The sequence below is a fragment of the Erythrolamprus reginae genome, chromosome 3, assembly GCF_031021105.1.
Source record: "Erythrolamprus reginae isolate rEryReg1 chromosome 3, rEryReg1.hap1, whole genome shotgun sequence".
Classification (NCBI taxonomy): Eukaryota; Metazoa; Chordata; class Lepidosauria; order Squamata; family Dipsadidae; genus Erythrolamprus; species Erythrolamprus reginae.
This window is the reverse complement of record NC_091952.1, coordinates 118,645,039-118,658,115: the sequence shown is the minus strand read 5'-3', so window position 1 is coordinate 118,658,115 and position 13,077 is coordinate 118,645,039. Positions and strand designations below refer to the sequence as shown.

The 13,077-nt window shown below is 42.8% G+C and overlaps 1 protein-coding gene across 2 annotated transcripts in view; it reads right to left on the bottom strand.

Annotated features, from left to right (window-relative positions):
* Window positions 1–13,077, bottom strand: part of EXTL2 (exostosin like glycosyltransferase 2) — a 29,390-nt gene that overhangs the window by 14,862 nt on the left and 1,451 nt on the right. The window contains exons 1-2 of one of the 2 annotated variants that reach the window (XM_070746456.1): window positions 9,263–9,711; window positions 7,469–7,535 (exon numbers count right to left, since the gene is read on the bottom strand). In XM_070746456.1, the coding sequence (XP_070602557.1) occupies window positions 7,469–7,473 (5 nt within the window). In that variant the 5' untranslated portion in view covers window positions 7,474–7,535; window positions 9,263–9,711. Of the gene's footprint in view, window positions 1–7,468; window positions 7,536–9,262; window positions 9,712–13,077 lie in introns of those variants that run through there. The other variant, XM_070746457.1, reaches the window with a different exon arrangement.

The window sequence follows — 13,077 nt, the reverse complement described above, 5'->3', positions numbered from 1 at the left end:
AGCGGCGCGGCTGTTTTAAAAGGTCGCAGCCTGCCTGGGGGGCTTGCCAGCACCCCCCCGAACCCCGAACCTGGGTTCGGGGGAGTGCTGGCAAGCCCCCCAGGCTGGCTGTCACCTTTTAAAACAGCCGCGCGGCTTCCCAGCAGTCGCCGAAAGCCGTTTTTTTGCGGGGGGTTTTTTGGTTGCACGGATTAATTGACTTTACATTGTTTCCTATGGGAAACAATGTTTCGTCTTACGAACCTTTCGTCTTACGAACCTCCTCCTTGCACCAATTAAGTTCCTATCATGAGGTATTACTGTATATGTTTTTTTCTTTTCAAATGGGTTATTTAAAGTTAAAACTGAAAGTAAACTTACTGATTCTGGAGTACAATACTGCCATCTAATGGACAAAGAAGGAGAATTACATGACCTTGTACAGTGCCAGAGAGATAATAACAGATGGCTGGAGGTTTTTGTTAGGAGTAATAGTGAAGAGACTTTGAAATAGAAATTTGAGAGATTTTTTGAAGAGAAAAGTATAGCGAAATTTGGTTGAGGAGTTTATTAATTTTTCTTTTTTTTCTGGAAGTATATTCCCACATTTTAAAGTTATGCTATTGAATTTTTTAATAAAAGACTGGATTATATTTTTTATTCTTATTTGATGAGATTTGTTTTCTAGATTGTTTTTTTCTAGATTGTTTTTTCCCCCTTCTTTTTTTTAAATATATATTTTTCTACTTTGGGGCCTTGCTATTGTATTTATTGGATTTAGTGGACTGAGGTATCAAGAACTTTAAAATTGTGACTGTTTTTTGTTTCTTTTTTCTTGTTATATTTTTATTTTTTATTCTCTATTTTTTCTACTCTTTTATTTTTGTGGTTTATTTTTATTTTGACAGTGATTGATATCCATCAATTTGGATTATAATTTGGATTTAAATATTTGGTGGAAAATGAACGAGAGAGCAGCTCCCCATTCTTTGGCATCAGCAACCCCTACAATACAGAAGACATCTGAGGCAGCAGCACAACAAGAAAAGATGAATATTGAACTAAAAAAATTCCAAATGTAATACACCAAGATTTGAAAGAGATAAAGGAGGAAATACAAAAAAACAAATGAGAAAATAGGAAAGTATAATATGAAGTTAAGGAAATGGATGAGATGATGGGGAAGACAGAAGAAAGAATCCAAAAAGTGAAAGAGAGGAGTGATCAAATGGAGAAAAAAGTAGAAGAGATAAATTTGAACATAACGATTCAGGGGAAAATCATGATAGGGCAATCACAACATGGGAGATGGATCGTGCTGACTATCATCTACGCTTTCAAAATATTGAAGAACAAAAAGGAGAAAATTTACCAGAAGGAAGAGAAGGAAGGGCTCTATGAGAGCGGAAGGGAGGACAGTAAAAAAGCAACCTTGAACTAATAAAGCAATAAGATAAATGTAGAATACAAGTGTAAAGATTTTGTAAAAGAATGAAATGAGAAATGAGATGATAAATATGTAAAAAAATGTCTGTATGGGAATAAAAAAAACATTTTCAAAGAAAAGAAAAATATGAACATTTGAGAAGATTAAATCTTGTTTCACAATTATATATATACAACAACCTCTTCCCAAAAATAACAATTATAAGATATTGGATGAAGCCTTTTAAAAAAATAAATAGAACACAGTTCCTAAATAAGATGTCTTGTTTCGTTTCTAAAAAAATAAGTAATTTAAAATCTATTGAAGAGTTTGACATTCAAATTAACATTTTTTTTCATTGTCTGTGTAAAACAGGAAACTCTAATTTCTTACTGCATTGCATATCAAATTGAATCATTGCCACTACTATCAGCAGTGCTAGAGAATAAGTACTGCAAAATGCCAGATGCTGAAAGGCTTTGCCTTTTGTAAGGTGGGGGCACTGAATCACTATAGGCCTTAATCAATAATGATGCCATGAGAATCCTCATTGAATCCTTTACTGCACCCAACTACGCTTTGCCCACTTACGGTAGTCTGTTCCACCTCTTGTTAGGTTGAAACTTTTGATGGTCAGCTTTTGTGCTTAGGATCTGTCAAAGACTACAATGGTACAAATCCTAAACCTGGGCATGAACCAGTTACATATTCACAATCTGCATATTCATTGGGACAAGATTAGTTTTAGTCTAATGGAGAGCTAAGACTTACTGATGAATTCAGGTGTGAAGTTTGACAACTGAGAACAATAACAAGGAATAAGGCTTGTAAGAGTGCAGTACTGTAGGACAATACTGGATGGATTTCAAACTTGAACTATTACAATGCAATGCAATAATTTAGACACCGTTCACTTAAGGCAAAGGACAGATCCAAGTTCATTTTTGTCTTGTATAAAAACTGAAATTGCAGTCTTTTTTCTAACCCCCCCCCTCCTTAAATCTTCTTCTTTAAGCCTAATTTGGGGGGTGGGCGGAAATGAGAGGATGTATGCTGGTATTAAAACAATATAATTTAGTACAGTGATCCCCCGATTATTGCGAGGGTTCCGTTCCAGGACCCCTCGCAACGAGCGGGTTTTCGCGAAGTAGCGCTGCGGAAGTAAAAACACCATCTGCGCATGTGCGCCCTTTTTCCATGGCCGCACATGCGCAGATGGTGGGGTTTGCGTGTGGGCGGCGGGGAAGACCCCAGGAAGGTTCCTTCTGCCGCCGAGCAGCTGATCTGCTCGGTAGCGCAGCAGCAGCAAGGAGCGGAAGATGGGGTTTCCCAAAGGCGAACTTCACCCGGGGGTGGAAAGCAGACGTCGGCCTCTTCCTGATTTTTCCTTCCCCCCACACCCTGGGCTTTGGGAGAGGGAGGGGCGTGGTGGGAGGGAAGGAAGGCGCCCCCCCACCTCAACTTCGCCAGAAGAAGCCGGGCGATGGGGATAAACCGGGGGGAGACACCCCCCCCAGGCGAGAGAGAGATCGCGATCTCTCGGGGTGAGCCCTTGCAAAAAAGAAGGAGAAGGCACAAACGGGGAGGGAGGGAGGGAATGGGGGGGGGGGTCCTTCTAGCCTGCCCCCTCCCCCGCCGGCTTCCTCACTGCCGCCTCTCCCTTCAGCTCATGATTAAAAAGAAGCTTGGGAAGGGGGCTGGCGGGGCGGGGTGGGGAGCGCAGAGAAAGGCGAGGCGAGCTCCGTACGGGCTCCCTTAACACGCCCAGCCTGACTGAAAGTTCCCTGGATTGTTGTTGTTTTTCATTTTCTCTCTCTCCACCATGCTTTTTTTCGCCTTCCTAGCAGCCTCCCTTCCTCCCATGTCCACCCCCCAAAGTAGCACAAAATCCAAAGGAGCCGAGCCGGGGCAAAGGGAGAGAAGGAGAAATCCGCGGCAGCGTGTGTGCCCCGGTGCCAGCCGCTGAATCGGGGCGCTCCTCCCCTCCCCCGCTTTTGGTTCCTTCGTTGGTTGGGGTTGCAAGTCCGGGGAAATTTTCGTTCCCATGAAGAGGGGGGAGGATGCGGCGTCCCCCCACCCTCCCTGGCCGAAGCGGCATTTTAAGGAACCGCTTTGCGGAGGCAAGAAACTCGGGAAAGGGAGAAAAAGAACGGACGGCGCATTCTTGTCCAAGGAATCCCGGGCCGGGCCGGCGAGCTTTTCGGCTTTCTTCCCCAGGGGAAAAGGGGTGTGTGTGTGTCCAGCCTCTAGCCAGCCCCCTTCCCAAGCTTCTTTTTATTCATGAGCTGAAGGGAGAGGCGGCAGCGAGGAAGCCGGCGGGGGAGGGGGCAGGCTAGAGGGTTGCCCTGCCCCCCCCCACTCACTTCTTTGCCGCTCCGCCTCGAGAAAGGGACCAAAAAACCCCACACCAAAACTCCGGCGCTTCCTTCGCTTCTTCTTCTCCGCCGCCACCGACAGGCTTTGAGTTTTTGGCTGCGGGGCGAGGGAGTTAGGAAAGTCCTACTTCTCCCCCCGCAGTCAAAAACTCAAAGCCTGTCTCCTGCTGCCCGGTTTAGCCAGGACACGAGCGGCGAAATGACTTGGAGGAATGTGAAGCTGAAACCGCCCGGTTTCAGCTTCACATTCCTCCAAGTCATTTCGCCGCTCGTGTCCTGGCTAAACCGGGCAGCAGGAGACAGGCTTTGAGTTTTGGCTGCGGGGCGAGGGAGTTAGGAAAGTCCTACTTCTCCCCCCGCAGTCAAAAACTCAAAGTCTGTCTCCTGCTGCCCGGTTTAGCCAGGACACGAGTGGCGAAATGACTTGGAGGAATGTGAAGCTGAAACCGCCCGGTTTCAGCTTCACATTCCTCCAAGTCATTTCGCCGCTCGTGTCCTGGCTAAACCGGGCAGCAGGAGACAGGCTTTGAGTTTTGGCTGCGGGGCGAGGGAGTTAGGAAAGTCCTACTTCTCCCCCCGCAGTCAAAAACTCAAAGCCTGTCTCCTGCTGCCCGGTTTAGCCAGGACACGAGCGGCGAAATGACTTGGAGGAATGTGAAGCTGAAACCGCCCGGTTTCAGCTTCACATTCCTCCAAGTCATTTCGCCGCTCGTGTCCTGGCTAAACCGGGCAGCGGGAGACAGGCGGTGGGCTGGGAGCCGCAGGCGAAAGGAGCTCGGGCATTGTTCTCCGGACCCCGCCCGCAGCCTGGAGAGGGAAAGGGCCGCCGCGGGGCTGAGCGGGCGGGGTCCGGAGAACAATGCCTGGCGCCGCGCTCCGATGCCCGAGCTCCTTTCGCCTGCGGCTCCCAGCCCACCGCCTCGCTGGTTGGCTTCTCCTCCTGCTCAGCCTCGCCTCGGCCTTTGTGCGCGGCTTTTCCCGACAGCCCCCCACCCCAGCACTTTGAATCCAGCAGCTTCTGCTGGATACGGGCGGTGGGTGGGACGAGTGGCGCGGAAGCCAGGGGCTGTGGCAGCTCGCCCCCCCCATCGCCCGTATCCAGCAGAAGCGGCGGGATTCAAAGGGATTCAAGGCTAACTTCTGCGCTTGGCTTGAGGACTCAGCTGGGAAGCGGCACGGGTGTTTTAAAAGGTCTCCGCCGGCATGGGGGGCTTCCTACCACCACCCCCAACCCCCAACCCGGGTTTGGGGGGGTGCTAAGAAGCCCCCCATGCCGGCGGAGACCTTTTAAAACACCCGTGCTGCTTCCCAACTGAGTCCTGAAGCCAAACGAACCCGGGTGGCCGGGCGAGCAGCGAGCAAATGGCGGGTGGCCGGGCGAAGGGCGGGCGAAGGGCGGGCGAGCGGGTGCTGGGGGGGGCTTCTCGCCCTCCCGCCAGCAAGAGGGGAAGACCCAGGGAAGCCGCCCAGCAGCTGATCTGCCCGGCGGGGAACACCATCTACGCATGCGTGGCCATAGGAAAAGGGCGCACATGCGCAGATGGTGTTTTTTTACTTCCGGGTTGAAAAATCGCGATGTAGCCCGTTCGCAATGGTCGGGGACGCAATAACCGGGGGATCACTGTATATCCCAATCTACTTCCCTTCACTACTGCAATATTATAACAGAGACTTCACTGATCAATATTTGATACTGGCTTGTACATCACCTTTACTTCTATACCTATAATGCAACAGCAAATAGTTTGAAAGGCCAAAGCACCACCATTTTGAAGAAAGATATAGGTTATCATGACTCAAAGACAGTAACACCAACATCACTTACCAGCAAAACATGGTAAGTATGCACTACATACAAAAACAAGGAGCTGTGCAATCAGTAACAAAAACTTTGGGGTAAACTTCTGGAAGTATTTCAAAAGATCTGGGGGAATTCTCAGACTTTCAACCACTGGATGATTAAATATATATTCTTGCAAAAACACAGTGACAAAATAAAGAGAAGATCAACCAGTACCGGTAATCTTCAAATCAAGACCAAAGACAAATTTAAAACGTATTTGAAATTACAGTGCAATGCAGTTTCCTTAATTATACACGTGCTATTAATGAATAGGAAACTTAATTGGACACATGTATAATGAAGAATTTTCACAAACCCATGCCCAATGAAGAATTGTTGTGATCTACTGGAGATTATATTACTTGCTGTGGGTATCCTAGGATGATAAGCAATCTTGGTTTCTGAAGGATGGATGATAACACATCTTTTTTGTTCCTGCACATGCACAGAAGCAAAATATCGTGAGGGGGCGTGCACATGAGATTTTGGAGGTGCACATGAGAATCTTTATGCTGCGTGCACAGAGCACCAGTAGCAGCACATAAGAGCAATGCACACCTACTTAGGTGTGTACAATTATAATTCCCATATGTATTGATTTTTATAGCAGTTATAATCCTATCATACCTGAAGAATACTGGATTGGGAAGGTTGCCAAGAGCATTTCTGGAAACATTTTCTAGAAAATGTTTTAAGTTCTGCACAAGTTAATTATTAACTGCTGGGTTCACATAACATGGTTAAACAGATTAAAAATCTAGATATTTTTTGTTTCTTTCAATCTTGGCTAATTTTTTTTAATGGCTTAACATGTTATATGATCCCAGTCAATTTATTTAGATTATGACTGAAGGGATAATTTAATAACTCAGTTAAGTATCAATTTAAAATATTAAGAGATACAGTAATACAATATAGAGGTCTAGTTTCTTGGATGAGGAAGCCAATGTTCAACTGATTGGGCCAGTGCCATTTTGTCTCACCTACCTACTTCACAGATATGCTTTTATGAAGATAAAAAGAAGACATATATTGATATAAGACTCTCTGGGCTCTTAGAGGAAAGACAAGATATACATCTAAGAAATAAATTTAAAATAAAGAAGTATCACCTACTAAAATAAATGTTCATCTTTATGATGGTTAAAGTGTTTCTGGATTAGGAATAGGGATATCCAAATGCTAATACTCTTTAGGCATGAGTAAAGGCTGAGTAACTTTGGGAGAGTCACTCTATCTCAGGCCTAGATTTGGGACATCTAGAAAAATCTGTCTCTAGCAGTAGACAAATACGGTAGGGTGACTCTCTCTCTCTCTCTCTCTCTCTCTCTCTCTCTCTCTCTCTCTCTCTCTCTCTCTATATATATATATATATATATATATATATATATATAACATATTACATTATATTATATTACATATCTATATAATACATATTATAAAATGAATACAAAATTTAAAACCTGGTATAAAACAAACATACAACCATCCATCATTCATACTACTGGCTAGAGCAGTATAACATGGCACAACGGTGCCAGGCCTGCTGGCATAAATGTGTTTCCAAAGCCTTTCGGAAGGCCAGGAGGGACCAAATTATGGTCCATAATTGTGAATGAAGAGGTTATGCAGTGGATCGAGTGACTGATAATTACTATATAAATGATGTATGCACTGTGGTTGAGCAAATCAATCCAAATATTTATGTATAAGGAAGCCAACTACCGGTAACATTTCTAAATATTTAAACATGGACAATGCTATGTGTTAGAAACAACTAATGTTTTAATTTCTAAAAAACATGAAAAGCAATCTAACAGAGGAATCCTATTTGGTTGAACTCACCTCATTCCTGCAAAGAAAGTTTTCTTCGGTGTTTATCAGGGTTCTTGGTTAAGTATAAACTTTACTTCTGTTGGAAAATGAAGTAACTCAAAATTAGGCATTGTCATATTGCTTTAGGAGCTACGCTAACCTTCTCCAGTTTGATGATCTTTCTATGTACTGAGACTGAAACTCCCTGAATTTCTAACTTGCATACAGGCATACCGTAATAGATCTAGCAAAGACAGAGATAGGCAAAACCTTCCCCATTCAAAGTGTGCCTGTTAGATGTCGTTAATATTTCTAGAGTCTATCACGGCAAAATGATGAGATCTGACATCCTTGCTTTTGTACACCTTTCTGCCAAAACATACAATCATGTCTTCATTACACGGCAAATTCTATAATGAGAGCCTCTGAATGTAAACTCACTTCCAAACAGACCACACATTTAGTAAACAAAAACAGAGAAACTGTTCTCAACTGAATGCTCTGTCTAGTTCACCAGATGGTTTTAATTTTTTTGCTGACACATCACATCTAGATCAAAGCATTTATCTTTATTTTAACAAGGTTACTTATGACTAGTAGGCTGTCTTGCACAAAAAAACTGACAATACAGATAGGTACAGATAGGAATAGGTTCTTTGCCACTGCTTTTCTGAATCATCTTGAAGCAAGGCAATTGCTTTAGGACAAAAGTGTTTATTGAAAAATTGTCCCTGGGTTTTCTGATGTTCTGATTTTCTCTTTGCAGTTTCGTATTATACAACTCTACCTAGTAGTGTCCAGTCCCAAACATGTGTGTTTACACGTTTACTTCAGACTACAAGAATTGTGCGTCAAATATGAAAGTAATGCAAAGCTGCATAGTATAAGGTACATGATGAACACGGCCTTTTGCTCCTTTACAAAACGCAGGATATGAATCCATTCAAACATATAAATAAATAAATAAGCCAATGTGTATTCTGATGAGTTCTTTTGGAGCACCTTTCCATAACTGCCACACTCTGGGTATTGGGACTTCAAATCCCAGAATTCGCAGGACGAATCCAAGAGGGTGGAGAGAATGAGCGTGGGGAAGGCTTATTTCTGAGTAATCATGAGTTTCCCTAAAACCTAAAGGAGATGGTAGGTACAAATGTGGGGAAAAGACTGTGATTGCTGCAGATAATCCTGCATCAAAGCCCCTCTCTTTTTTTAGGGGGGCTGCCCTCCTATTTTTAATACATCTAAAGCGAAGTACTGTATTATCTTATAGACATCTAAGCCCCTAAGGAAGCTGTTTAGGATATACTGTACTGTATAGAACGAAAGGGTTGACAGTGACGCAGAGACGAATATCCAACTCCTTCTCCTGACATTATCTATCTATCTATCTATCTATCTATCTATCTATCTATCTATCTATCTATCTATCTATCTATCTATCTATCTTATCCATCCATCCATCCATCTCTATTTATTTATTTATTTATTTATTTATTTTATTGTTTATTTGTTATATTTATGAAATCTCCGCAACACCCTACAGTTCCTTAATTTTTCCTCGTCCCCATGCAAGTCCACAAAACAAACCCAAAACGACACCCAACGAGTGTGAGATCCAAGCAAAAGATCCAGTAGGATATTATTGGAATCCAATCTTTTTTCTTTTCGACCCCCCTCCCCTCGGCTGACGTCTCTTCCTCGATCCCCTCTGCGGAACCCCAAAATATTTCTTCCTGCCTGCCTGCCCACCCGCCCACCTATCAGTCACGGCATCGCTTCTTTTAAACCACCATCGCAGTCGCGGAGGGGTCCCCTGCTCACCTGCAGCCGAGGGGGAGGCCGAGGCCCGAGAGCGAGTTCACATATCAGCCGGGAAAGCGATCGCCTCGGGAATATTAAGGGGAGCCGTTATCGTCAAAAGGCGTCGCTTCCGAGTCGCAAACTGTCCGGCGTTGCCCCGCACGATTCAATCGCGATTAAAACAACATCCATCGCAACATGAGAGGAACGCAAAAGGGGGCTGGACCCGGTGCCCGCAGTCCCTTCCTTTTTTTCATTCCCTGCGCTTCCTGTTTGGAGAAAGCGCCCCTCCTCTGGGCTCCGGCGTTTGTCGATGCGCTGGGGACGAGTCGGTAATAATGATTTTGCAGGGATAAAATAAGGGATTTCTGTCCCTTTTCTTTCCCCCCCAAGTGCGCCGATTCTCCCCCGCCCCAGTCGTAAAGCCTATTTTGGGCGCCTCCTCCTTATTGCAGCCTCTACTATTCTGCAAAGGCTGTAAGGAGGAGAGCGGTTTTAAGCCCACGGCAGGCAAAATTCAGGAGGAGTCTGCTTAATACCTTTTCAGGCCATCACTTTCCCCCCCATTAATTTTTATATAATAATAATAATAATAATAATAATAATAATAATAATAATAATAATAATAATAATAATTTATTAGACTTGTATGCCACCCCTCTCCAAAGACTCGGACCGGCTCACAACAAAATACAAAGCACAAATCTAATATTAAAAAAACAATTATAAAAACCCATTATAAAAAACAGTCACACCATTCAATTAAACCATACATAAAATGAAACAGCTAAGGGTCAGTTATGTCCCCCAAGCCTGGCAGCACAGGTGGGTTTTCAGTAATTAATTTTCACATTTTCCCTATCTTAACATTTCCAAGCAGATCTACATCCAAGTTTATACATTCATAGTAATACTTATATTAATTATACATTATACATGGCTTTTCTCTATTGTCTCCTTGTCCATTTCCATCTCACATTCTCTCTTAAACTTTCTTTTGTTTATCCATTCATACTATTCAGTCCATACATTATGATACTTGGAATCCTTCAGTCCATTTCTACAGAGGAATCATTGAGTCTGTCACCTGCACCTCTATAACTGCCTGGTTTGGTTCTGCAACCCAACAAGACCGACACAGACTTCAGAGGATAATCAGAACTGCAGAAAAAACAATTGCGGCCATCCTGCCTTCCATTGAGGACCTGTATACTGCACGAGTCAAAAAGAGGTCCGTGAAAATATTTACAGACCCTCACATCCTGGACACAAACTGTTTCAACTCCTACCCTCAAAACGTCACTACAGAGCACTGCACACCAAGACAGTTTTTTCCTGAACGCCATCACTCTGCTAAACAAATAATTCCCTCAACACTGCCAAAATATTTACTAAGTCTTCACTACCATTACTACTAGTTTTTTCTCATAATTCCTATCACCCATTTCCTCCCACTAATGTCTGTAACTTGTTGCTTGTATCCTTAAGACTTTTATTAATATTGTTTCCTCATTGCTTATAATCATTAAGTGTTGTACCTCATGATTCTTGACAAATGTATCTTTTCTTTTATATATACTGAGAGGATATGCACCAAGACAAATTCCTTGTGTGTCCAATCACACTTGGCCAATAAAAATTCCCTTCCCTTCCCTTCTATTTTAACTCCATCGTTAATCTGTCCATCTCGACACAACGCTGGTTTTTTTTTAATAATTTCATTTTCCTGGGGTATCTGAGAATCTTTCCATCTTTGTGCATATGTAATCCTTGCTGTTGTCCTGATGTGTAGCATTAAATATTTGGTGTTTTTGATATGTTGTTTCCTGATGATTCCTAATAAGTAAAATTCAGGTGTATAAACCATTGTTCCTACTGTTTCCTGCATCCATTTGTGTATTATCCTCCAATATCATTTAGCTTCACGACGCAGGCCAATGCATTTTTATTAAAGGTACGCCTTTGGATAATAATACAAAGCTCTACATGAATGCAAAAATCTAGAAAGAGAAAGAGAATGACTATGGCAAGAAAGAAAAGATTTCATGATAAACATTTTTGAATGCAAATTCCAAAGCAACTGGAGCAACACTGGAGCAATTATCAGCATTGACAAAATCACTAGAAATCATTTGACAAAGGCAGCTTTGCTTGGAACAGCTTATGTCCTGTGCAACCTACTTTTAACCTCATCCTATAACATCTGTCTATACTAGGTCCTTGGGAAGGACTTGATAGGTGGATAAAAATGTCAAATCCGGCTTAAGCATCTGGCTGTGTGAAAAACTACATGTATAATAATCATCATAATGTAGCACACGGGTTAGCTCCAACATAAAGATGCCACGCTAACCATTTACTGAAGTCATGAATGCAAAATGTCCTTTACCTGCATCCAGCCCACTGCAGCCTCCTACTGTTTTTCTTGATCTTCGAAAAGTAGCACTACTGTATTTAGTTTTCCCCATAAAAGCAGTTTGTGTGGCAATTGTGTAATGATAAATTTAAGAAGGTGAAAACCATTTTAAAGGCATCAGGCTTGAAATGGAAAGACCATATGTCTCTGCCTTGGGGACAAAACCTATTGGGTGATCATGGCCTAGTTGTTCTCTCTTAGCCCTATGAAGGAAGCAATGACAAACCAAAATGTTGCCAAGAAAACTGCAAATACTAATCAGGCAATTTCTAAAAATCAGATACAACTTGAAGGAAAGGGAAAAAAAATAAAGGCAAGGCCTATCCTGCTGCTCCTGCCCACAAATAATTACTGTGGACATTCCCCTTGGTTATTTCTCTAAGCCAAGATAATTGAGCCTCTGCTGTGGTGCTGAAAAAACCAGCTTTCCCCTGCCTTTGAGTGACAGAAGGAGGTAATGTGGAGAAGTGGGGTTTTTAGTGCCAGTTCTTGCCACTCCCCAAAGACCTCCTATCTAGCTGAAGAATTGTTTCTCCTTGTTTCTATTCCCATAAAAAAGGTAGTGGGGGGGGGGGGTTTCTATTCAGGAAAGCAAAGTGGGAGCACATAAGCATCAATCATTCTATAGGAGGATTATTTTGCATGTGTATGTGTGAATGCATAGGCTCTGCAGCCTACACCCTGTTGTAAAGGGTGAGAATGTAGTTTTGCCTCCTTAGCATGCCTGCTTCCCATGAAAAGAGGCGGGTGGAACTAGTGGCAGGAGAAATGGAGGTAGAATGGGATGGAAAAGTGAAGGAGAACAAATGTGGAAAATGGCTCCTTTGGTGCTGATAGCAGAGGAACTGTGGGTAACAGCTTACTGACAACAGCGGAGGTACTGTACTGCTTATATAGCTTCTCCTTGGATCTCATGGCAGAATAAAACCAATTTTATAGCAAGGATCTAAAATATGTTCAGCATCTTTCTGAACCGGCATTTTTAAAATTCCTGTTACTGCACTTGATTTTTATTTGAGTTGATTAATTATATTAAACAACTAAACAAGGAGTGTTTTTTTCCTGGCACCATCATTCTGATGAACACCTAAATACCACAGTATCATATTAGGTCTAAAGATCTTTACCCATGCAGTACACTGTACAGATACCAATAGTCCTCCACTTATGACACAATGGAGCCCCAGATTTGTTGTTAAGTGAGTGTTGTCCCATTTTACGATCTTTCTTGCTACAGTTGTTAAGAAAATCACTGCAGTTGGTAAGTTAATATAATTAAATGAATATGGTTTGCCCATTGATTTTGCTTGTCAGAAAGTGATAAAAGGTGAACACATGACTTTGGGGGACAGCAATGGTCATAAATATGAACCAACTGCCAAGCATCTAAATTTTGATCAGATGATTAAGGGGATGCTGC